We start from the raw sequence: 27,137 nt of genomic DNA on the forward strand, positions 1-27,137 counted from the left end.
AGAAGTTAATTCAGGTTTCCCATGTGGGTGACATGGGCTCAACTACTTGAACCATCACCTTCTGCTTCCAGGTATGCGTTAGTAGGAAGCTGGAAGCAAGACTCACAAGAAAGACACACAAATATAGGATGTGGGCATCCCAAGTGGGATGCTAGGGCAAACACCTACTCCTACAGCTATTCTCATTCATCCCTCAACTCTTTAAGGTTTACCCTGAACTCTGAGGAGCACTGCTAGAGGATGAGTTTGACATTAGCATGGCTTGCAGAAAATGTGCCATGCTTAGCATTTCTGTGCATTAAAGAGGGGACATAAAAGACCAACCATTATTACTGTGTAGAAACCAAGAGTATCACTCACTCAAATATATTTTTTGGTATTTAGGAAAGGCTCAGAAAATGATCCATTAGCATGATTAATTTTCCTGGAGCCTCATAAAACAAGTAGCATTCCTTCTGTTTCATTTAAACTAGCAAAAAAGAGAACAGAATCCAAATGTGGACGTGCCTGTCCTAGAGATGATCTTTGATTAAACAAACATAAACACAAGTACACTCAAGTAGACTCTTGTGCATCAATCACTACAAACCAAAATAAGTTCTAATTCTGCATGAAATAATACAACAAAAATTATGGCTTTTAACATTTAGGAAGTTTTGAGACCTATACAGTTCCAGAGACAGTATTTTATCTTAAAAATTACTGAAGAAGCCAAAGGGATATGGAGAACACATTAAATCAACTTAAATGTCTATCAACAAATGACGGATAAAGAAAATGTGGTATATACACATATATACACACACAATGGAATATTACTCAGCTTTAAAATTTAAAAAGGTTAACTCTGCCATTTGTGACAACACGTTTGAACCTTGAAGACATCAGGTGTTAAGTGAGGGGCCAGTGCTGTGGCACAGCAGGTAAAGCTGTGATCTGCAGTGCCGGTATCCAATATAGGCACTGGTTCAAGTCCTGGCTTCTTCACTTCCTATCCAGGTCTCTGCTACAGTCTGGGAAAGTAATAGAAGATGGCCCAAGTCCTTGGGCCCTTGCATCCTTGTGGGAGAACAGGAAGATCCTGGCTCCTGGATCCTTTTGGATCGTCGCAGCTCTGGCCATTGCAGCCAATTGGGGAGTGAACCAGTGGATGGAAAACTTCTTTCTCTCTCTCTCTGCCTCTCCTTCTCTCTCTGTGTGTAACTCTTTCAAATAAATAAATAAATCTTTAGAAAAGATGTTAAGTGAAATAGCCAGATCAAGATAAACAAATACTGCATGACCTCATTTAGATACACAGCCTAAAAAGTCAAACTCATAAGAAAAGAGAGTAGGGGAATGGGGATATATTGGTCTAAGAATACAAAGGTTCAGTTATGTGGGATAAAAAAGTTCTAGATATCTAATATCCAGCACGGTGACTACAGTTAATAATATTATACTGTACACTTGAAATGAGTGGATTTTAAGTGTTTTCATCATAGACACAAAAAATTATAGTAACGTCAGGTCATAGGTACATTAACTAACTTGACAAAATATGCATGTCTCAAAACATTTTGTCTGTGTGAAGCACATACATTTCTATTTATCAACTATATCTCAATAAAGCTGGAGAGGGAATAAAAAGCTTCAAAGATGATCCCAATGGATACCCTCTATCAGCAGCTGAGAGCAACCACTACAGACAGAAGGCACAACCCACACCTAGTCAATTAGAATATAATTTGAAGTCAGTGCCGCGGCTCACTAGGCTAATCCTCTGCCTTGTGGCGCCGGCACACTGGGTTCTAGTCCTGGTCAGGGCGCCGGATTCTGTCCCGGTTGCCCCTCTTCCAGGCCAGCTCTCCGCTGTGGCCAGGGAGTGCAGTGGAGGATGGCCCAAGTACTTGGGCCCTGCACCCCATGGGAGACCAGGAGAAGTACCTGGCTCCTGCCTTCAGATCAGCGCGGTGTGCCGGCCGCAGCGCGCCGGCTGCGGCGGCCACTGGAGAGTGAACCAACGGCAAAGGAAGACCTTTCTCTCTGTCTCTCTCTCTCACTGTCCACTCTGCCTGTCAATTAAAAAAAAAATACATTTGAATAACGTGTGATGTCTAAGCATTTAGTCAAAGAAACTGTTAGTAAGAATTGACTTTTTTGTTTTTAAGCTTTATTTATTTTATTTGAAAGTCAGAGTTACACAGAGAAGGAGAGGCAGAGAGAGAGACAGAGAGGGAGGGAGGGACCGACCTTCCACCTGCTGGTTCACTCCCCAGTTGGCTGCAATGGCCAGAGCTGCACTGATCTGAAGTCAGGAGCCAGGAGCCTCTTCTAGGTCTTCCCTGCAGGTGGGGGGCCCACAGACTTGAGCAATCTTCGACTGTTCTCCCAGGCCATAGCAGGGAGCTGGATCAGAAGGAGAGCAGCTGGGACTTGAACCCGCCCTTATAGGATGCTGGCACTGCAGGCAGCGGCTTTACCCAGTATGCCACAACCTTGGGTCCAATAATTGACTTTTTTTAAAAAAGATTTATTTATTTATTTGAAAGTCAGAGTTACACAGAGAGAAGGAGAGGCAGAGAGAGAGAGGTCAGTCTTCCATCCACTGGTTCCTCCCCAGTTGGCCGCAATGGCCGGAGCTGCGCCAATCCGAAGCGTCAAACCGGTGCCCACAGGGATGCTGGCACTGCAGGCGGTGGCCCCACCCACTATGCCACAGTGCTGGCCCCCAAAAATCGACTTTTAAGCACTAAAGAAACAGTAGTACATATAATACTTTTAAAGCACTGAATACCTTTTTTCCCATTACTTTTTAATTTTTTATTTATTTATCTAAAAAGCAGAAAGAAAAACAGATCTTCCATCAGATTGTTTATTCCCAAATGCCAGCAAGAGCTCTGATTAGACCAGACTTTAGCAAGGAGCCTGGAACTCACCATGGGTCTCCCAAGTAGTAGACCTATCACCTGCTGCCTCCCAGGGTGTGCATTAGTCTTTTTTAATGTATAAGCAATTGTAGTATCTTTTGGCTCCAACATCCTAGATATATGTTATACACATGCCTAAGGAACGTTAGCAGTTGTGAAATTCAGGCTTTGAATTTGCTTTTTCCTAGTTTAGAATACCCCACAGAGAAATGCAGCTACCGTTAGAGAAGGTTCCCACAACATCATGCTGCCTTGTTCGCAAAGTCCACCCACTACTAAGTCCATACCCAAAACAGCTGCTGGACTGCAGATACACAGGCAGTGACCCTGTGAGTAGAGCTTACAATACTCACGATGACAGAACTCATTCTCATACTCCACTTTACTTATTTTAGTAATATTTAATGAGCAAAGAAAGGAGGACTAAAATTTAGGGTTGTATCATTTAAAACCACTTACAATTACCTATACTTACTAAAGTTACCTTTTTTTTTTTTTTTTTATTTTTTGACAGGCAGAGTGGATAGTGAGAGAGAGAGACAGAGAGAAAGGTCTTCCTTTTTTGCCATTGGTTCACCCTCCAATGGCCACCGCGGCCGGCACACCGCGCTGATCCGATGGCAGGAGCCAGGTACTTCTCCTGGTCTCCCATGGGGTGCAGGCCCAAGTACTTGGGCCATCCTCCACTGCACTCCCTGGCCACAGCAGAGAGCTGGCCTGGAAGAGGGGCAACCGGGACAGAATCCGGTGCCCCGACCGGGACTAGAACCCAGTGTGCCGGCGCCGCAAGGCGGAGGATTAGCCTAGTGAGCCGCAGCACTGGCCAAGTTACCTATTTTTTTGATGGTTCATTCACTCCCTAGGAACCTCCCTTTACTATGAATCAACTTTAAGCACTGTAACATGCTGATACAGCCTTGCAAAAGAAAGATCCTTACTCCCCTTATGAAATCCTTAGCTTACTGCTTTGTCTAGAGTTCCTAGCAGCAGAAAATTACCAATTCATCTGTACTTGCCGTGACTTCAGAACAGGGCAAGCCCACTTTACATAAAACGAGTCCTATGGCAGGAAAGTCAATCATATTATTTTGGCTGTTGGCATTATATGGTTTGAACACAACATGAGAGATATAGACAGTCCTTTTATTTTTGAATTACTGCTGTTAGGATCTTTAATGTAGTCAAGATTTCCATTAGCTTTATCAACTCTCCTGTAGTGACTTACAGTCACTTATAAGTATTTAGAAATAGATGACCTACACAAAATACAGACCAGAAAGTTTGTCCTACTGGCAACATTCAAGGGGCCAAAAGCTGTATAATATCCAAGACTTAGTGATTATATTGACCTCACATATCACCTGTTATATCTCTTGCTAAATACAAGAAATTGCCAGATTATTATTAAAGAGCACTTGCTACAGAATTCAGAAAAACCTACTGCAGAATTCAGTAAGTTAATCTTGGCTTCCAAACAGGCTAAAACCCTTCCCTGCCGCTACCTGCATTCCTTCTGCACTGATGTGGTCCCTGTTCCCTTATTCTTAGACAGGGATGATCATAGTCTACTTATGAAATTGCTACTCACTCATTGCTGCTCCCCAAAGTAGCAGGACTGAAAAACAAAGTCTCACATCTAAGAATCCAAGGAACAACTAGCCTTTTGAACTTTCTCTTATACTTACTCTGGTGGTCTATGATTATATGTTCTCATTTCACCCTCCAGTTTCTATTTCCATGACTTCCTCTTTCTCTATGAAAGAGAGAATCTCAACATGGAAGTAATTCAAGAAACAAAACCTGCCCTGCACAGTAAGATAGCGCTATCTTTCATCACTAAACCTAGCATTTGTCATCCTTTTTGCATATTAAAATCAACCCAAGAGTTTTTAAATATCCTGATGTCCAGGACTCATTCCAAACTTACTAAATAAGACCATCCAGGGATGGAATCTAACATCAACTTTTTTTAAAGATAGGTTTATTGGGGCCGGTGCTGTGGCATAATGGTTAAAGTTGCTGCCTGCAGTGCTGGCATCCCATATGGGCGCCAGTTCATGTCCCAGCTGCTCCACTTCCAATCTAGCTCTCTGCTATGACCTGGAAATCAGCAGAAGATGGCCGAAGTGCTTGGGCCCCTGTACCCATGTGGGAGACCCAGAGGAAGCTCCTGGCTCCTGGCTTCAGATTGGCGCAGCTCTGGTCATTGCAGCCATCTAGGGGGTGAACCAGTAGGTAGAAGACCTCTCTCTCTCTCTCTCTGCCTCTGCCTCTGCCTCTCTATAAGAACTACGCCTTTCAAATAAATAAGTAAATCCTTTTTTTAAAAAAAGAGAGATGTTTATTTGAAAGGCAGAGCGCCAGGTGGGGGGTGGGAGCTTGAGGGTGAGGATCTTTCATCTTTTGGTTCATTGCCCAGATGACTAAATGACTTCAACAGCCAGGGCTGAGCAAAGGCTGGACCAGGCCAAAGCCAGGGAACTCTGCAACTCAATCTAGGTCTCCCACATGGGTGGCAGAGGCCCAAGTACTTGAGGCATTCTCTGCTGCTTTCCCAAACACAGTAGCAGGGAGCTAGATCAGAAGGGAAGCAGCTGGGACTCAAATCAATGCTCCAATATGGAATACAGAATCTCAGGCTGAGGCTCCATCTGCTGTGCCCAATGTCAACCACCCATTGGTAGTTTTTAAGCCTTCCCAGGTGATTCTAATATGTAGACAAATTGAGAAAGACTACATTAACTCAGGTTGAATAGCTGCTCTCTGGTTTTTTTTTTTTTTTTTTTTTTTTTTTTTTTTTTTTAAATTTTTGATAGGCAGAGTGGACAGTGAGAGAGAGAGACAGAGAGGGAAAGGTCTTCCTTTGCCGTTGGTTCACCCTCCAATGGCCGCCGCTGCAGCCGGCGCACCGCGCTGATCCAATGGCAGGAGCCAGGAGCCAGGTGCTTTTCCTGGTCTCCCATGGGGTGCAGGGCCCAAGCACCTGGGCCATCCTCCACTGCACTCCCTGGCCATAGCAGAGAGCTGGCCTGGAAGAGGGGCAACCGGGACAGAATCCGGTGCCCCGACCGGGACTAGAACCCGGTGTGCCGGCGCCGCAAGGTGGAGGATTAGCCTATTGAGCCACGGCGCCGGCTCTGCTCTCTGGTTTTTAACACAGAAAAATAATCCCAGATTATGTTTTCCATACACAATTTAGTGGACATTTCAAGATTCATAGTAAAAGAAGGGCAAAGGGGTGTTCCATCTTCCAGGAGCTGCCTCTGCTCCCTTTACACAAAGAGGATTTTTGGGGAGGATTCCCATTAAGCAGGACTGACTTTTGATAAAAGCCAAGGTGTTCTAGATCCCCAAGGATCCTTCTCCTACCTCCAGCAGGTCTATCATCCTGGTCATCTGGGAGTAGATAAGGACCCTATGTCCTTGAGACTTCAGCCGAGTCAGGAGGACATCAAGGGCATACAGCTTTCCACTGTCAGTGATGAGGCTCTCCTTGCCTAGGGGGAAGAAAAGGGGTGGGGTGGAGGAAACTGTTTTTAATTGAAGCAACACAATCACTCACTGCAAAGCTGTATGCAGCCAAAATTACAACTATGACGCCTGTCATCACAGGAGCAGGAAAGTGCCCAGAGGAAGAATGCAAATTCTTGTGAAATTCTAACTCCAGGAGCGCTCCAGGAAGATGTATCCCTAAAGGAAGAGGTATGGATTCCCTCCAACAGGGCCTAATCAGGCATCTGTTGCTAGGGCGCATGAAAGCTTCCCTGCCCCACAGGCCTACTTGAAGGACACCAGGTCCATGCAGTCACCTCAGTGAGGACTCCATCAAATCTGCTGTCAATAACCTGAAAAATCTTTTGGGCATTTTTTTGGTGGGGGAGGGTTCATTCTATCTCTAGTTTTATCTGTTTCTGCTATTCTGGGTTAAGTGTGTCCTAAGAGTATGAAAATGTATAGAAACAAAGGCTGTGCCTGTCTAAGTTGAAACACATAAATATCAAGAAATGGAAATAAATGACCCACTCTCGACCTTTTTTCTCTCTAAATTTTAAATCAGAACTCTCTCCTGGATGATTTCAAATAGGTTGTTTGGTAAAAATCATTAGCCAAAGTTGTAATTCAAGACAGGCACTAGGGCTTGTTCACGTCTGCATAAAGAATGACTTTAGGGTTCTGTGAAATGAAGTTGTATTACTCACTAACTTAGGCTTTCTCCTTCCTCTTCCCATAAGAAAAGCATTTCAGCCGGAGATCTTTAAAGAACACTTAACTGACAAATTTTCATCTTATCCATTCAGTATCATTCAATTCCCATCCTATTTCAGGAAGGAGAGTTTCCTGTTTGCAGACTGGTCCATAAACAGGCCCTGAACAATTGCTGCCATTAGAGGAGAGAGATGAGGCTGAAGGGGTCAGAACAGTCTGTGTGGAGGGGGCTGTGGAACCCAGGGAAGGAGAGAGAAAGTATAAAGATACTACACAGATAACTACCAGCTGAAAGAAAGAGAAAACTGTTAGGAAAACACACCGTCAATGCTTGGTTTCTGGGTCAGAACCCACAGGTTTTCCTCAGAACTGCAAAGGCTGACTGTTGAGAGCAATCCAAGAGTTCTCAGTCGTCATTTCTCTGTTCTCGCCACTATTTGCCAAGTGCACAATTATTGTATAAACCCAACGAGAACGGATGTGCTGACAGCACCATAACAAATCATCAGTCGCTGTTTTGCTACCAAGCCCCAGGTCCTGGATGTTTACTCGTCTGCACTGCAGCCTGCCCTCTCCCACCTTCGGAACACTGCCAGGCCCCAGAGCTCCCTCCACCACCCCTCCCCGATGCTGCGGCACACACCTTTGTTCAGTGTCTTTGTTTGGTCCTGTTTAGATTATTGAAATGCTCCTCTTTTTGTTGGTCTCCTCACCAACACAATCACATGACTGCAGCTGGGACACAAATGACTGCTAAGCGCTCTCCCTGGCACCAGACAAGGAGGACTGTATAAACTCCAAGTCTGAGCAGGCAGCCAGGCTTTCATAACAACTTTCAGGTTTTCTTATCACAATTACCCTTCCCCTGTAATTGCACTGCCTGGGGTCTACAGATTTCAATAGCTTCTAAACTTTCCCCACAGAACCACCAATCAGCTTCAGACGTTGTATTTCTTTGTATCCTCATGAAAAGCACAGGGAAGTGAAAAAAGTCACCTATATATTACTCAGCCAACAAGAGAGCATGTGCAAGCTAAACTCATCAGGTTTCGGCAGCCTGCTTATCGGTTCTCTCCAGCCAGATGCCTTCCCCCTCAGCACATTTATTAAAGCCTATACAAATCTGTCTTCTGCTGGAATTTTGAGAAGTTCTGATTTATTTCAAAACCATGATTCAACAGTAGTCACACATTTCTACTTCCCACAACTATTTCACTTTACTAACCAGAATAAACTGAGGCTAGGATTAGGAAGACACGCATACATTAAGCTCTAATGTGCCTACAGGAAGCAAGAGGTGGTACCAGTTGTCAGCATGCCATTGCATAGGTGGAGGAGATGGAAGTGGATGCACTGGCTTACTACAGACTATCTGGAGGAAAAAGTTGGAAGAAGAAACACACTTCAGCTATGAACAATATTTCTCTGGTGAGCATGCTAGACAGAGGAAATCAACTTCTAGTATTTGCCCATGGTAAAAAAACATGTATAAAAAAACAGGTTTGTTTGTACACACTGGTGTCTTCTCAGCCTGGCACTCATGGTACAATTTTTGGGAGCTAGTGAAGCTGTACTGGACAAGAGCACCACCTGTTAGTAAGCAGGGCATCGGGCCAAGAGGAGCACAATTCCCTAGAAATCAAGCTGATTCTGCCAAGTCAAACTGGGCCCAGCTCCTTCTTTAAACAGGAGCTCAACAAATGTTGCAGGCACCCGTCCTACTCTCTTATAATCTTTCTTGCAATTCTGTGGTACAATCTTTTTTTTTTTTTTTTTTGACAGGCAGAGTGGACAGTGAGAGAGGTCTTCCTTTGCCGTTGGTTCACCCTCCAATGGCTGCCGCGGCCAGCGCGCTACGGCCGGCATACCGCGCTGATCCGAAGGCAGGAGCCAGGTCTTCTCCTGGTCTCCCATGGGGTGCAGGGCCCAAGCACTTGGGCCATCCTCCACTGCCTTCCTGGGCCACAGCAGAGAGCTGGCCTGGAAGAGGGGCAACTGGGACAGAATCCGGTGCCCCGACCGGGACTAGAACCCGGTGTGCAGGCGCCGCAAGGCAGAGGATTAGCCTATTGAGCCAGGGCTCCGGCCCTGTGGTACAATCTTACAATATTTTCATTTAGATACAGGTTCTTAGTGTCCACAAATAAGATCCTATTCTGAGACAAAAACAAAGACTGTAGTGAAGGCAGTACAATTAAAGTAACATATTAAATAGTATCACTCCTTTTCCAAAGGCAGGAGCTTTTTGAAGGGAGCATACATACTAGTGCTGAAACAGAGAAGTAATCTAGGTGTGAAACCTAGGGGCTATGGTCAGTCTCTCAAGGATGTAAATGGAATCAACCCTTCCCAGGGAAACAGAAAATGAAAAAAGCATAGAGGAAAGAGAGATAAAGTACAGGTTCCAGTGGCTCCCCCACCCCACTGCCCTGCCCCAACTAGTCTGCAGAGCACAATGGGGTCAGTGAGGAGCTGGTTGGTTCTCACAGTAAACAGCCAGTGAGGTTGGTGGTTTTTATCGATGCAAAAAGAACTCAGACACTTCCTGCTATTTAAACAAGGTCCATTTTTCTTTCAAAGAACAGGAAAAGCCACAAGAGATTCCCACAGCGCCAGCAATAAGCCTTCTACTCCTGTACTGGGAACGCAGGAACCAGAATAAAGACCGAAGGAAGAAGAAATAAGGTGCTATCTTGCTTCTTCCAATACCTCTCACCTCTTACATGGGATTCTGTGGTTACCAGACCAGCCTATTTTACCCTTAAGCTCTCCTCCTGGTTTTCAAACAAAATATCTTCATCCCTTGCTTTTATGTATACTAAGTCAGCTACAGAGCTATATGCAATATTGCTTTCAAAAAGGCAGGTTCCAGTTCAAAAAACTCCCAAAGCTACTATAAGCTAACACAAAGCCTCTTGACCCTTGCAAAGTTTACATCAAGTGGGAAAACCAGGCCTTCTACTCTGGAATCTAAATACCACGTATGTCCTCTTTTCAATGTTTAGCTCCAGTTTATTTCCATCACATGCCAAAAAGATGCATATAATAAAGACATCAGAGAATCTGGACAACCAAAACTGATTCTAGCTTTAAGCTACCACTCTAGTTTGCTAGCAGGTGTAACAAAGAATATGAGTCTATGAACTTTCTGTGCTCAATTTCCTTAAAAGTAGTCTCAGTAAAGCGAAGATGGAAACCTAGCTTCCTTTTAACTCCCAACCTTGACCCTAGGGGGTCTGGGAATCCGCGAATGTTTTGGCACAAAACACACTGTTTTTCCTCTTGTTATCATTTAGATCTCTAGTGCTGCGTGCAGGACACTGTTTACGAAACTTAAACTAGGCTTTCTGTGAGTGCCGACATTCTCATTCATTTCACTGGCAACAGCACAAGACAACTGTAATTATTAGACCTGGAATCTTTCCTACCAATTTTTATCTCTACCCTTTAAAAAAAAAAACTTCCTTTTTCTCTTGTCAAAAGAGAATTTTAAAGCACAAATCTAAAAACATTTCTCTCCACAAAAAGCACAAATTACTAGGAATTTTTACCTATAAGTTCCCTTGCCAAAGCTGGGAACATATTCCAAGAGAATGAAGAACTCACCTGGAATCCTGATGAAAGACCAGCCATTCTGAGGCCTGATGCTCAATAGTCCTCCAGCTGGCTCTGGGAAGAACTGGGATCGCCGATTTAGCCAGTCTGCAGCCAGTTCAGGGGCCCCATTCAACAAACATTGCTTGGCAGCCAGACTGCCTCCTTCCTTCAAAACTCGCCGCTCATATTCTGCACTTCGGTCATTGCAGTAAGAATCCAATGGCACTGCGGTGACCTGCATTAAGAGACACGAGATGGCTCTTTCACTTTTTCTACACACTAAACCCTTTGGGAACCTCAATTTGGAAATCAAGCTTAATGGGTAATTTTTAGGCTAGTGGTTTTAAATACCCTGTTCTGATGAACTAAGCTGTCCCTAATGATTGACTTAGCGATAACAGGACAACCTCCTACAAATGAGCCTGCATACAAACTCAAGAACCAAAGACAGCTGGAGTCTTCAATAAAACATGGTATCATCATTACTTCTATTACACACATACACACACACCCCTATCAACTTCCACCATTCCTCATTGCTGGGTATTATTCTTAGAAAACAATAGTTTTATTATTAAATATTAAAATAATATTGTTCTATTAACTATAATTTTACTTAAAGTAATATTGTTCTATTAGTCATGCATAAAGGTGATGACAGAGAAGGAGCTGGAGCTACTTAGTCATCAGGGGAGAACTAAAGAATACTGGCCTAACACATCTGCAATTATCTTTAATGCTTTTGTGACAAAGCTCCCAGGCTTATCAATACTTCTTTCTCCTCTTCCCTGATCACACTGCTGACCAGCAAACCTAATGCAAGATAAGAGAGGCTTTCTTTCACCCTATGAACGGGAAGGGCGAATGGGAAGGGCTGAGGAGAGGGAAGCAATTGGCAGAGCAGCAGATTCATTTCCTGACTTCGGCTGAGGCTACGTACAAATTCCTGTCTCATCACAAGGTGCAAAACAACACTCAGATGTGGCTCTGCCAGTGTCAATCTAGAAACATAGGATTTTCCCTTCTTCAGCTATCTGGGTCTGTCCCCGCTCTAATAAGCAGCTGTCTATGCAGATGGCTGTGAAATCTGATGAAGAACAGTTAAAGATGACAAGGCTATTTTTCTTAAAACATGGAGGCTATGTTATCTGCCAAATCCATGCTGATAAAAAATGCTAAAAGCCCATTATAAGCAATTAATTGCTCAGAAGAATCTTGGAACCAGACCAAGAGATGAGAAGAAACTAGTACAGGGAGGGAGTAAGGGTAGAGGTACAGAACAGATCAGGACATAAAATACTGACTATACGTAAACATTTCTTCTTCTTAGAATTTAGGCACTTTAGAAATTTCTACTTTGCCATTAACTTTTTTATTTCTTGTCAATCTATCTTTATAGTAATGGCTGTCACATTTTGAAATGCCTAAGAACTTCCTTGGGAGCAGATGAAAAGTACAGAATTTGATCCAGAAGGTCTATGGAGGGACCAATAGATTGTGGTGGTTTTTGTTACTGCTGTTTTTAATTTTGATATATCTATTTGAGAGACACAGAAAATGCTCCTGTCCACTAGTTCATTCTCCAAATGCCTGTAACAGCACAGGCTAGGCCAAAGATGAGAGCCAGAACTCAATACAGGTTTCCCACGTGGGTGGTAGGAACCCAGTCATTTGAGAGCTTGTTTAGAGGTTCTAGCAGGGGAGTGCAGCTACTTGACCAAAGACTGGCCCTCCTCTCATGGGGAAGGTTGTCTTCTTCAACCAAGTTTGCAGCTTCTGGAGGGACACACATGGAGCAGTAAGGGAGGAGGAGACACCCGCCTAACCAGCCAGATAAGCCAAAATGCACATTCACTTCCAAAACCCAGTCACCTGAGCCATCATCTCTGCTTCTGAGGACCTGGATTAGCAGGAAGCTGGAGTCAAGAGTCAGAGCCAGGTATCAAATCCAAGTGCCCTGATATGGGACATGAGTGTTCAGTGTCTTAACTGCTAGGTTAAATGTTTGCCCCTAAATTTTGGTTTTTATCAAGCTTCATTAAACCAACCCTTGAGAAATACTGCTTTGGGGCATATAAACAGTTAGTCAGCTGACCAAGAGTCTGCAGGTGACTCGAGTATCATTTACCAATAACTAGAGAATACACGCTGGCCTGGACATGAAACTGAACTGAGTTTGCAAGAGAGCAGTGCCACCTACGGTCCAGATGCAAAACTACAGAGGGTCACAGCAAAGGACTCCACAGAAGCAGTTTATCTAAACACCACTAGGAGCTCTTATCTGCTCTTCTCCACCAGTTTTCTTGCTTCCAAACATATTCACGTTCCCTACTAACACGTGAACATTGATGAAGACCAAAGTACAGGGGCAGATGTTTGTTTAGACTAGCAATCAAGATCCCCATGTCTCACACTGGAGTACCCTGATCTGATACCTGGTTCCAGCGTGCTGGAGCCAGGGGTAATGGCTCAAGGAACTGCGTTTCTACACTCACCAAGGAGGCATGGATTGTGTTCCCAGTTTCTGGCTTTGGTCCTCCCTCCCTTGTTCTTTCTGCCTCTCAAACAAACAAAAAATTAATCTTAAAAAATTTTTTTAAAAGATTTATTTATTTATTTGAAAGTCAGAGTTACATAGAGAGGAGAGGCAAAGAGAAAGAGAGAGAGGTCTTCCATCTAATGGTTCACTCCCCAATTGGCCACAACGGCTGGAGCTGTGCCGATCCGAAGACAGGAGCCAGGAGCCTCCTCCAGGTCTCCCACGTGGGTGCAGGGGCACAAGGACTTGTATCATCTTCTACTGTTTTCCCAAGCCACAGCAGAGAGCTGGGTCGGAAGTGGAGTAGCCAGGACTAGAACTGTGCCCATATGGGATGCCGGTGCTTCAGGCCAGGGCGTTAACCCACTGTGCCACAGCGCCGGCCCTGATTTTTTAATTTTGATTTTTAAAAGAGTTACTTATTTATTTGAAAGGCAGAATTAGAGAGAGTGAAAGACAGAACAGAGATTTTCAATCGGCTGGTTCACTCCCCATATGGCCACGCCAAAGTCAGGAGGCTAGAACTCTGTCCAGGTCTCCCATGTGGGTCCAGGGGCCCAAGCACTGGGCCATCTTCTGCTGCTTTCCCAGGTGCATTAACAGGGAGCTGGATTGGAAGTAGAATAGCTGAACTTGGAGCACCAGCCATATGAGATGCTGGAATCGGAGGTGAAAGTTTAATCCACCGCGCCACAAGCCAGTACCCTTTATAAAAACAATTTAAGACTCAAACACAAAGCAGATAGACGGCCGGTGCCACAGCTCACTTGGCTAATCCTCCACCTGCGGCACTGGCACCCTGGGTTCTAGTCCCGATTGGGGCACCGGATTCTGTCCCAGTTGCTCCTCTTCCAGTCCAGCTCTCTGCTGTGGCCCGGGAAGGCAGTAGAGGATGGCCCAAGTCCTTGGGCCCTGCAACCGCATGGCCCCAAGAGAGAGCAGGAGGAAATACCTGGCTCCTGGCTTCAGATTGGCGCAGCGTGCCAGTTGTAGCAGTCATTTGGGGGGTGAACCAACAGAAAGGAAAACCTTTCCCTCTATCTCTCTCACTAACTCTGCCTGTTAAAAAAAAGGCAGATAGATAAAAATTAGGTCTCTCTGTCATGGCTTCTTTTGGCAGTACTTGAGAAAATTCTGAGCCATAGCACATATGTCATATAGGACATGAGTCCAAGAACTTCACAATCAGCAGCAGCTATACTTTCATATGAACACTAAAGATGCACTGGTCTGTACTGCAGATTTATGCATGAACACTCTTGATGAGCAAAGCATACTTGGTGTTTTCTCATGAGTTACTGATGTTGACCAATTTTCCATTCAAGATAATGGTCCTGGTTAGGGTGGGGCAGAAGGACAGAATATTTGTTGGAATTATACATAAAGAGTTTGGGCCCACATTCTCAAAAAGAAAAGAAAAAAAAAAAAAAACCTCAAAGAAGCAGATAGAAATCAGTCTGAAGGATTAGGAGGAGAACAGTGACCAAAGAACACTGTTTCTCCCTGGGACTCGTTTCTAGGTGCTTAAAATTTTAAACTTTCTCCAGTTCTAAACTTTCACCTATCTTTCCATGTTAATTTGGCTGATACTCTTCCAAGTCCAGGGCTGAATTACTGGGAGGATTGCAAGAACTAGTTCTTAGTGAAATATTTTTTAATGTTTTGATAAGCTTCTTTGGCCAAGAGCCCTGGATCAAGATATATTCAGAATCATAGAATGTCAAGTTGTAAGTACGTAAGCAGTGTACTCATGAGGTCCAAAAGAGGGCAAAAAAGTCTATTTATACTTAGAATAAATCCTCCTTTCCAAGTCAGCTCCATCTTCAACAGCCTCCAACCATTCTGTCAATCCCAAGTGGCCATCCCGATTGCTTAGAGCAGGGGGACATGCAGCATGACATAACATTCTTCTGTCCTCACAAATGGAAATGCTTCTTCCCTCGAGTCCCACAAGAGCTAACCCCTTTCTTGCTTCATTAAGCTCTGAAACTTCAGGACCTTCAGGGGCTGCCTCGAGCACTCAGTGCATCCTTCCCGGGAACATGCTTGTTCCTGCTCCAGCTTTAGAAGCCTAACTGCACTAGGTACTTCAGATTTTTGGTAATACGACATCACAGGGTCTTAGTTTATTAAACCTGTAGAATTGTATCCTCTGCTAACAACAACACAGTTTCTGTATTTTGTTTTGTTTTGAATGTTCTGTTTCCTTTAATGATCCTTTTTTTTTTTTTTTTTTTTGACAGAGTGGACAGTGAGAGAGAGAGAGACAGAGAGAAACTTCTTCCTTTACCATTGGTTCACCCTCCAATGGCCACTGCGGTCAGTGCACTACAGCCGGCGCACTGTGCTGATCCAAAGACAGGAGCCAGGTGCTTCTTCTGGTCTCCTATGCGGGTGCAGGGCCCAAGGATGCCTTCCCGGGCCATAGCAGAGAGCTGGCCTGGAAGAGGGGCAACCGGGACAGAATCCGGCTCCCTGACTGGGACTAGAACCTAGTGTGCCAGTGCCGCAAGGCGGAGGATTAGCCTAGTGAGCTGCGGCGCCGGCCCTTACTTTCAAATAAATAAATAAATTTTAAAAAAAGGATCATTAGGCCGGCGCCGCGGCTCACTAGGCTAATCCTCCGCCTGCAGCGCTCACACCCCAGGTTCTAGTCCTGGTCAGGGCGCCGGATTCTTTCCCAGTTGCCCCTCTTCCAGGCCAGCTCTCTGCTGTGGCCAGGGAGTGCAGTGGAGGATGGCCCAAGTGCTTGGGCCCTGCACCCCATGGGAGACCAGGATAAGTACCTGGCTCCTGCCATCGGATCAGCGCGATGCGCCAGCCATTGGAGGGTAAACCAACGGCAAAGGAAGACCTTTCTCTCTGTCTCTCTCACTGTCCACTCTGCCTGTAAAAAAAAAAAAAAAAAAAAAAAAAAAAAGTAAGAACTACACAGAGGAGAGGCAGAGAGAGAGAGAGAGAGAGAGAGAGACAAAGCGTGCGAGAGCGAGCGAGAGAGGTCTTCCATCCACTGGTTCACTCCCAAATTGATCGCAATGGCTGGAGCTGAGCCAATCCGAAGCCAGAAGCCAGGAGCTTCTTCCAGGTCTCCCACATGGGTGCAGCAGCCCAAGGACTTGGGCCATCCTATACTGCTTTTCCAGGCCAGAGCAGAGAGCTGGATTGGAAGTGGAGCAGCCAGGTCTTGAACCAGTGCCCATATGGGATGCTGGTGCTCCAGGCCAGGGTGTTAACCCACTGTGCCACAGCACTGGCAACAATCCCCTTTTGAAGGGCAGGTACAGGCAGCTAGGTCTCAGCAGAAAGGCAAGCTCCTGCCCTTGGAAGACAGACTACAGAAATGGAGCCACTATTGTTGGTTCCAAAGAGAATGACAAAGGCATTCTTCCTCAGCTTATCCAGTTGCTGGAATATTCCAGCAATGAGGTTGCAGCTTAAGAAGGTCTGTGCGGACTCTCTGGGGGAAATGGTACTCAATATACCACAGGGACCAGCCATCCCTGTCAAAGTGCTCCCCAAAATACAGCAGTGCCACAGAGACAATGTCCTCATTGGAATACTTGTGTTTAAATTCACCCAACACAAAGGTACTCTTTGGCAGTGAGAAAAGGGGTCCTTCATCTTAGCTTCAGTAGTCACTGCCTGCTCACATTTGTGCACCTCTTCCCCAAGAACTGGAGTAGCTTCCTTCTTCTTTCTGCTCAGCCTGGGGCTTCTCTTCTCTTACTGTTGAGACTTCTTTTTGTGGGGTGTCCTTTTTAGACTGGCTCTCTGCAAACTTTGTAAAATCAAACTGCTCATCTTCTCACACAGTTTCACCTCCCTAGACAGCTAAGAAGTGGGGATGGTAAGTGCAGGTGAGGAAACATTTAATACTAGAAAAAGCCTGCCGGAAAGAAGGCTCCAAGACCTGTCTATAGTCACAACAGGGTGCAGACAACTGTGATGCCAGCCAGTGTCACTGGCTCACCCAAGTAAGCATCTGGAAGCCCCAAAATTCGCCTCACCTCCTGCTTTGAATTCTTAGTGGCTTGTCTGTGATGCATGATGCCCAAGGTGGGGAATACCCAACTACTAACTGGGGCTACTATGTGGCTACTGGCAAAGCTCTCCCACTGCACCACCTGGGCGGCTGTCTCTGGAGAACTACCCCATAACTCCTCATTGCTCACACAGCAGGTGATGGCACTGCTCTCAAACACACAGAATCCATCACCAACTTCAAATGCTGGAGCCTTGCCAGCAGGGAATTTGTGGAGAAATTCAGCACTTCAGTTGGTCTGGCCAAACTGGAAGTACAGAGGTACCGATATCCCATATGGGTGCTGGTTCGAGTCCCAGTTTTTCCACTTCTGATCCAGCTCCCTGTTAAGGCACCTGGGAAAGCAGCAGAAGATGACTCAGGTACTTGGGCCCCTGCATCCACGTGGGAGACCTGGAAGAAGCTCCTGGCATTGGTCTGGCCCAGCCCTGGCCTTTGTGGCCATTTATGGAGTAAATCAGCGAATGGAAGATCTCTCCCTCTCTCTGTAATTCTGCCTTTCAAATAAATAAAATTAATCTTTAAAAAAAACAAAACACAGAAAATATGGGAAGTAAAGCTTCCTAGAACAAAGTGCATTTCACTGCATCAACGTACACTTCCAAGACCAAGAATGCTTATAAGAACAACAGGACACAAATAAAACCCAAATACTTTCTATACTGTCCATACAAACCAGTGGCAAGGGAATCAAGTTTATACAGTGTAACATCAGACAAAACAAATTGGGGTGGGCAGCAGACAATAGAATTTCATTCCATTCGACATTTTCCTTTGGATCCCCTGCCAAATGGTATCTTTTGGTAAACTTAATAATGTAGGCAACTCAGGTTAATAAAAACACCAAGCATAAGAAACGTGAGCCTCTTCAAGTTTTATGGCTAACAGAGAGTTGCTGCTTAGAGCAAAGGAAAGCAACACACTAGGAAGACAAATGCATTCTTCGCTCTAACTCCAGGGTCTGGCCAAATCTCTACTCTGTTTCTCTCTGTTTTTCCCTTTACACACTTCTTCGTGGATTCAAGAGAGAGCTGTTGTCTGGTTTCAATCAACAAGATGGGGTGGTATAGAAAATGTAAAATACAACAAAGATTCAAAGTAAACAATCCCAATGTGCCAATGGGAGCCTTTGCAGCTCTGCTTGTGAGCAACTGCAGGAGAGCTCGAGTTTGATAAACAGGGTATTAGGAAGGATCCACGCAGCTGCTCAGAGTTGAAAAGGCAACAGAGATTGCCCCCACTCCGCAAATAAGAGTTAGAACTGCTGAATGGCAAACACAGGGCAACAGTCAGTCTCCTGTCAGATGGATAAGACAGTAAACCATAGTCCGGGTAAAGTGGCTTAGGAAAGCCAGAAAACACTAGACCCAGAAACTTCTTGATAATAAAATGTTAAATTTACTTTTGTTATTTGGAGACTGTACTTAGGTAATAAGGCCAGAACAAATCCCCATCCCAGGGCCGATGGTGTGGCGTAGCAGGTAAAGCCACCATCTGCAGTGCCAGCATCCCATATGGGCACCAGTTCAAGCCCTGGCTGCTCTACATAAAATCCAGCTCTTTGCTATGGCCTGAGAAAGCAGTGGAGGATGGCCCAAGTCCCTGGGCCCCTGCACCCATGGGGGAGACCCGGAAGAAGGTCTTGGCTCCTGGCTTTGGATCAGCTCAGTTCCAGCCGTTGTGGCCACTGGGGGAGAGAAGCAGTGGATGGAAGACCCCCCCACCTTCCTCTGCCTCTCTGTAACTCTACCATTCAAATAAATAATCTTTTTTTTTTTTTTTTGATAGGCAGAGTGGACAGTGAGAGAGAGAGACAGAGAGAGAAAGGTCTTCCTTTGCCGTTGGTTCACCCTCCAATGGCCGCCGCTGCAGCCGGCGCACCGCGCTGATCCGATGGCAGGAGCCAGGAGCCAGGTGCTTTTTCCTGGTCTCCCATGGGGTGCAGGGCCCAAGCACCTGGGCCATCCTCCACTGCACTCCCTGGCCACAGCAGAGAGCTGGCCTGGAAGAGGGGCAACCGGGACAGAATCCGACGCCCCGACCGGGACTAGAACCCGGTGTGCCGGCGCCGCAAGGTGGAGGATTAGCCTATTGAGCCACGGCGCCGGCTCAAATAAATAATCTTTAAAGAAAAAAAAATTCCCATCCCCACCCCAATGGAAATCTGGTCCTCTTCTATGGAAAACCTCAAAAACCTTAATATGGGTGACAAATGGCTCCCTCTTCCTTGACTCTGCTGTTGGGAGTTAATCTACCTGACAGATGGCTTGCTCTAATTGTAATCCACAGTCCCAGACTAAATGAGAGGATGACACTATTCACCATATAACTATTCTCAAGTCAATACAATTCAAGGTGAGGAAATGTTGTCCTGGGAAGGTCAGGATCATGGAAGCCCTCGCTTTACACAATAAGATTTATATGGTTCTCAAGGTCCAAATGGCTTAAAATACTTGTTTAAAAAACATATCCTTTGGCCGGCGCCGCGGCTCACTAGGCTAATCCTCCACCTAGCGGCGCAGCCACACCGGGTTCTAGTCCCGGTTGGGGCGCCGGATTCTGTTCTGGTTGCCCCTCTTCCAGGCCAGCTCTCTGCTATGGCCTGAGAGTGCAGTGGAGGATGGCCCAAGTGCTTGGGCCCTGCACCCCATGGGAGACCAGGAGAAGCACCTGGCTCCTGCCTTCAGATCAGCGCAGTGCGCCAGCCGTGGCGGCCATTGGAGGGTGAACCAACGGCAAAAGGAAGATCTTTCTCTCTGTCTCTCTCTCACTATCCACTCTGCCTGTCAAAATAAATAAATAAATAAACAAACAAATAAATAAATAAATAAAACTTTTTAAAAAAACATATCCTTTAAAAACTAGTTTATTTTTTCCATTAACATTTATTTCACCTTTCCTTCCCATGGCACTTACTCGTGGACTGGCCACACACAAAAAAGATGGCAGCTCAGTGAGCAGGCAGCAACGAAGCGAGGAGGTAGCTGATCTCCGCTGATGGATGATCTGGTCTGAGTAACCACTCACTGCTTTACAGTGGCTGCTGAAAACAAGCGACTACAAAACAAAAACACGAATTAGAGCCAGTGACAATTATGTTCAATATAAGCAAAACAAAACGAAATGAAATGCCATCTGTGAAGAATATGAAAGACCTTCTTTCATACTCTTTCATACTACTTTCACACTTCTTTCATACTACTCTTTCAAATAAACAATTAATTGCTAATTAGAACCATGTTAACTTCAAAATGTGATTTCATCAATGTGTCATTTCTAATTCATCAAGTGTCATTTTTAATTCTACCTTTTTCTTTAAGGTTTATTTATAAGAAAGGCAGGAATATAGATACAGAGAGAGAGAGACAGACCCATCCTTCATCTGCTGGTTTACTCTGCAAATGGCTGCCAAAGCCAAGAGCCGGGAGCTTCATCTGGGTCTCCCATGTGGTGCAGAGGCCCAAGTACTTGGGCCATCTTTTGCTGCTTTCCTAGGTGCATTGGGAGGGAGCTTCTTGGAAAGTAGAAAAGCCAGGACTCAAATCAGCACCCTCATGGGATGCTGGCACTGCAGACTGAGGCTTAACCTTCTATGCCACAGTGCCAGCCCCTAAATCTACCTTTTTCTAGAAGAGATACTATTAATCATAAATAGGCGCACACACACACACACACACACAAAACTACAACTTGCACGCACGAGGGGAACCTGATTCACTTGTAACACTGTGGATGCAAATTCACACCTTGAGTTAAAAACAGTGATGATTTCTTTCAGGCAATTTAACATCATGTATGCCAAAACAGTGCAGTGTAGTTGTAGCAAGGGTAGTGGTTTTCTTTCTTTATTTGGATATGTCAACACAAGTGTTCAGAACAGAAAATATCTATTATATTCCTCTTAGATGAACACCTTTCAAAAAGATATATTTTACAGATGATGGCTCACACAGTTGTGTCCCTGCTACCCATGTGGGAGACTTGTATTGAGTTCCCAGTTCTCTAGTTTCAGCCTGGCCCAGGGCCAACTGTTGCTGGCATTTGGGGAATAAGCCAGTGGTTGAGATTATTTGTACCTGTCTCTCCTAGTATTTTTTTAAAAATTCACATTTTAACAGACTTAACAGCTCATGTTAAAGTTTTAGTTTACAATTATTCATGGAGGGGCCACTGTTGTGGCACAGCAGGTTAAGCCACTACCTGCAATGCTGGCATCCCATATAGGTACCAGTTCAATTTTAGCTGCTCTACTTCTGATCCAATTTCCTGCTAACATGCCTAGGAAAGCATAGGAAGATGGCTCAAGTACTTGGGACCTGAAACCCATGTGGGAGACCTTGATGGAGTTCTGGGCTCCTGGCTTTGGTCTAGGCCAGCCCCAGTCATTGTGTCTATTTGCAGAGTGAACCAGCAAATGGGAAATCTCTTTTTCTTTCTCTGTGTCTCCCTCTATCTATAACTCTGCTTCCAAATAAATCATTTATCGGAAAGATTTTAAATATGCAGTGTCACATATTAAAAATTTTTAGTGGGATCATAGTATTCTCATGGGAGATGCAGAAAAAAATTTTTTAAAAAGATTTATTTATTTGAAAGACAGAGTTACAGAGGTAGAGACAGAAAGAGAGGTCTTCCATCCGCTGGTTCACTCCCCAGATGGCCACCATGGCCAGAGCTGCGCCGATCTGAAGCCAGGAACCAGGAGCTTCTTCCAGGTCTCCAACGCGGGTGCAGGGGCCTAAGGACTTGGGCCATCTTCTACTGCTTTCCCAGGCCACAGCAGAGAGCTGGATTGAAGTGGAGCAGCCGAGACGTGAACCAGTGTTTCCCACATCAGAAGAGGAGCACGGCCAGCGCCGCGGCTCACTAGGCTAATCCTCTGCCTTGTGGCGTCGGCACACCAGGTTCTAGTCCCAGTTGGGGTGCCGGATTCTGTCCCGGTTGCCCCTCTTCCAGGCCAGTTCTCTGCTGTGGCCAGGGAGTGCAGTGGAGGATGGCCCAAGTCCTTGGGCCCTGCATCCCATGGGAGACCAGGAGAAGCACCTGGCTCCTGCCTTCAGATCAGCGCGGTGCGCCGGCCGCAGCACGCCGGCCGCAGCGGCCATTGGAGGGTGAGCCAACGGCAAAGGAAGACCTTTCTCTCTGTCTCTCTCTCTCACTGTACACTCTGTCAAAAAAAAAAAAAAAAAAAAAGAAGAAGAAGAAGAAGAAGAGCAGCCAGGACTAGAACAGTCGCCCACATGGGATGCCAGCGCTTCAGGCCCGGGCATTAACCTGATGTGCCACAGTGCCGGCCCCAGAAATTCATTCTTTAGTATAATATTAGACTTTTAAAAAATGATTCATTTATTTTGAAAGACAGAGTTAGAGGGGCAGAGATAGAGAGAGGTCTTCCATTTGCTGGTTTACTACCAAGATGGTCATGACAGCCAGTGCTGAGCCAGTCCAGAACCAGGACCCATGAGCCATATTCAATTCTCTCACGTGGGTGGGTAGGGCCTAAACCCATGGGCCATCTTCAGCTGCCTTTTCCAGGCAATTAACAGGGACCTGGATCAGAAGTGGAGCAGCTGATACACAAAATGGGATGCTGGTGTCACAGGCAGTGTCCTTTCCCACTATGCCACAACAGTGGCCCTAATATTAGATATTTTATCTTTGGATCATCATTCTCAATTGCTTCACATATTTGTTTTCCTAGTTTCTCAAGAAGGTTGGCTGGTAACCTAAATAACCCTATGCATGATTTACTAGCATGTACTGGCATAAGGTCAAACAAACCATACGATCAGAACAGCAACCACAACCCTCTGCAGGAGAATGACAGTTCTAACTTTGGTATCAACTCTCTTCAAAGCTTCCATTTTCAGCACTGATAGTGCTCTTCCACTTACACAGGGCTTAACTCTTCTGAAGTAAATGAATTCTTCAGGATCATAGTCTGAGGTTCATCCATCTCCCTAAATATTATGTCTATTATTATTTGTCTAGTGTGAAGATCATTATGAAGATTATTAGGATGTCACCCTCTTCTTTCAATAACGGATACTGGATAGGTGGGAACATAACAGAAACATTCCCACTGATAATACACAAATAAAAGTTAAAAATTATAGCCATTTTGTTTCAAACAAAAGTGGACAGTGAGAGAGGGAGAGACAGAGAGAAAGGTCTTCCTTTTTTTACTGTTGGTTCACCCTCCAATGGCCACTGCGGCTGGCACGCTGCGGCCGGCACATCGTGCTGATCCGAAGCCAGGAGTCAGGTGCTTTTCCTGGTCTCCCATGCGGGTGCAAGGCCCAAGGATTTGGGCCATCCTCCACTGCACTCCCTGGCCATAGCAGAGAGCTGGCCTGAAAGAGGTGCAACCGGGACAGAATCCGGCGTGCCAGCGCCGCAAGTCGGAGGATTAGCCTATTGAGCCACGGCGCCGGCCTGTTTCAAACATTTGCAAAATTATTATATTTATCTGAAAGTCAGAGACACTGAGAAAGACTGGGGAGAGACGGGGATGGACAGAATTTTCCACCCACTGATTCACTACCCAAATGCACCCCTCCCCCAATAGCAAGAGCTGGCAGCCCAAGACCAGGAGCCAAGAACTCAACTCAGGTCTCCCAAGTACTTGAGCCTCCCAGGGTGCAATGAGAAGGAAGCTGGAATTGGAAGGAGGACCCAAATAAAAGGTATTCTGAAATAGGCTGCTGCCAAAAGTATATTCCTGACATCAGTGGTGGCTCCTCTTCTTATTCCTAGCAGGTGAAAAGAAGAGATGATACAAGTCTAGCAACCATTGCTCATTTCAGCAAGTAGTTGAGCCACCAGCAGTGGCTGAGCTAAAGATTCCTGGACTCCTTGCTACGTCCTAAAGAGCAGTGTATCTAAATAATATATCTGTCAGTCACCCTCAGTTTGAGTATTCTCAAATGGCAAAATTCAGGAAAACTTGCTTCTTACTTTATTCCAAAAATAAATGGTGGAAGAACATTCCCTCCAATTATCTTTAACATTTTAATTATTGTTAAGAAAAGGTTACAACATTCACACTATGGAGTCCTTTTAACAAAATATATTATTTGTGATTTAAAAAAACCCTCTAGCGTGGCCGACGCTGTGGCGTAGTAGGTAAAGCTGCCACCTACAGTGCCAGTTGTCTTACATGACGTATGATACATGATAGTATTCTGACTGGAAGTCACTAACTCAGGCTTTGTGATTCCAGATTCTGTAAGAAGTATCTCACTGGGACTGGCGAAGTGACACAGTGGGTTAAGTCCCTGACTGTGATGCCAGCATCCCATGGGCATGCTGGTTTGTGTCTCTCAGCTGCTACACTTCTGATCCAGCTCCTTGCTAATATGCCTGGGAAATCAACTTGATGTGGCCTAAGTGCTGGGCTCCTGATACTCATGTGGGAGCCTGGGATGAAGTTTCAGACTCCTGGCTTCAGTCTGGCCAAGTCCTGACTGTGAAATGAATCAATGGGTGGAAGATCTCTTTCTAACTCTTTCAAATAAGTAAGTAAATCTTTATCAGGAAAAACAAAACAAAACAAAAAAACACCTCATTAATTGAAACTGTTCAACATACACTTTTGGCTTTGGCAAAAAATTCTCCAGGAGAATATTTTGCCCAATATTTACTTTTCTGATTATTTTTTCCTAACATTAATTTTATCAAATCCTCTGTAGTACAGGTGGTCCATGGTTTCATGCACTGCAATTCCCCTATACATAACGACACAAACTGCTAGGCATTGCCAGATATAGGAAAATGTAATATCTCATACAGAAGATACCTTAAAGGTGTTCATTGTGTTCTTTTATCATGGTGCAGGATGCTTGAAGTAAGAGGATAGAAAAGGCTTTTTGTTTTACTACTTAGTCTATTTTGGCTATAAACAAAACATTTTAAAAAAAAAGGAAACACAATCTTGCACTTTGGGGGATGTGACTTGGTTTCAATGTGGTCACAGCTTTTGCTATTCTGTTGTCCTTTTCTCATGCTCTTGAATGTCTCATTACTCGGCAAGCACTGGCAGCTGTGTGCATCTTGCTGCCAAAACCATAATGAGCATACAGGAGGAAAGTTAGGCTTTGAAAAAGAGTCTTTTGGCACCATGCAAATATCTCAAGTGAAAGTAAATAGGCCAGGATGACAGGCCCCACAGCTGCACACTCCTTGCTACACTGTAGCACAGAAAACACACTTCTGGTTACTTTTGTTTCTTTTTTTTTTTTTTTTAAGGATTTATTTTATTTATTGAAAGGCAGAGTTAAAGAGAAAGAGAGAAGAAAAGACAGATCTTCCATCTGCTGGTTCACTCCTCAAATGGCCACAACAGCTGGAACTACGCCAATCCGAAGCCAGGAGCCAGGTGCTTCCTCCTGGTCTCCCATGCGGGTACAGGGGCCCAAGCACTTGGGCCATCCTCCACTGCCCTCCTGGGCCACAGCAGAGAGCTGGACTGGAAGAGGAGCGACCGGGACTAGAACCCAGTGCCCATATAGGATGCCAGGGCCGCAGGCGGAGGATTAACCAAGTGAGCCACAGCGCTGGCCCCACGTACCTATATCTTGACTACAATTTCAGGAGATATTATTCTTTTAAATTATTTTCAAAGGGAAAGAGTGAGAATTCCCATCTATTAGTTCACTCCCCAAATACCCACAATAGCCAGGTCTGAGCAGTGCTGAAGCAGGGTGCTGAAAACTCAATATAGGTCTACCAAATGGATGGCAGAAACCCAACTACTGAGCCATGACTGCTGCCTCCCAGAGTCTGCAAACAAAAAGCTGAAATCAGGAGATGCAGGTAGGCATTGATCTCAAGTACCTGATATGGGACACGAGCATCTTAACCACTAGGCCAAATTGCCAGCCCTTCATGTGATGATGATAATTTGACTGGTTGAGAGAAGAAATAGAAATAAACAGAGTTCTCAACTGCTGGCTCAACCACCAAATGCCTGGCAGCGAGCAACTCAATCCAGGTCTTCAACATGGGTGGCAGGAACTCAACTACTTGAGGCACAACCCACCGCCTCCCAAGGTGCACAACAGCAGGACACTGGAATCAGGAATAGAACAGAGACTTGAACCCAGGCTTTGTGATATGGAACGCAGGTGTCCCAACTGGTGACCTAACAGCTGCACCAATTATCTATGCCCTTCATGGAGTAATACTTTTTTATTTCTAAAAAGCAGATTTATTTATTCATTTATTTGAAAGACTGGGTGAAAGAGAGAGAAGGAAAATGGAGACAGAGACATTCCATTCCCTAGTTGACTCTGCAAAAGGCCACAACAGCCAAGGTGGGGCTAAGACAAAAGCAAGAGCCAGGAACTCCATTAGCATGTCCCACATATCTGCTGCTTCCCCGGGACATTAGCAAGAAGTTGGATCAGAACCAGAAGTATCCAGGACTCAAACTGGCACTCAGATATGGGAGGTGGACGTCACAAGCAATGGCTTAACCCATTGTGCCACAATGCCTACCCCAATGAGATATTCTTTTTTTTTTTTTTTTTTAACTTTTATTTAATGAATATAGATTTCCAAAGTACAGCTTATGGACTACATCGGCTCCCCCCGCCCCTCCGATGACTTCCTCCCACCTGCAACCCTCCCCTTTCCTGCTCTCTCTCCCCTTCCATTCACATCACGATTCATTTTCAATATCTATATATACAGAAGATCAGTTTAGTATACATTAAGTAAAGATTTCAACAGTTTGCACCCACATAGAAACACCAAGTGAAAAATACTGTTTGAGTACTCGTTATAGCATTAAATCTCAATGTACAGCACATTAAGGACAGAGATCCTACATGAGGAGTAAGTG

The 27,137-nt window shown here is 45.1% G+C and overlaps 1 protein-coding gene and 1 pseudogene across 5 annotated transcripts in view; both read right to left on the reverse strand.

Moving 5' to 3' along the window:
* INO80 (INO80 complex ATPase subunit) overlaps window positions 1–27,137 on the reverse strand; it is a 148,185-nt gene that overhangs the window by 37,856 nt on the left and 83,192 nt on the right. For all 5 annotated transcript variants that reach the window (XR_016218039.1, XM_017348137.4, XM_002717971.6 and 2 more), the window contains exons 25-27: window positions 20,210–20,350; window positions 10,722–10,947; window positions 6,279–6,406 (exon numbers count right to left, since the gene is read on the reverse strand). Coding sequence is in view for 4 of the 5 variants with exons in the window: in XM_017348137.4 (XP_017203626.2) it covers window positions 6,279–6,406; window positions 10,722–10,947; window positions 20,210–20,350 (495 nt within the window). In the remaining variant the exon portion in view is untranslated. The remainder of the gene's footprint in view (window positions 1–6,278; window positions 6,407–10,721; window positions 10,948–20,209; window positions 20,351–27,137) is intronic.
* On the reverse strand, window positions 16,429–19,683 carry LOC127483697 (elongation factor 1-gamma pseudogene; annotated as a pseudogene).

Source organism: Oryctolagus cuniculus, chromosome 12, assembly GCF_051225735.1.
Source record: "Oryctolagus cuniculus isolate XC-2025 breed Fujian yellow rabbit chromosome 12, ASM5122573v1, whole genome shotgun sequence".
NCBI classification, from domain to species: Eukaryota; Metazoa; Chordata; class Mammalia; order Lagomorpha; family Leporidae; genus Oryctolagus; species Oryctolagus cuniculus.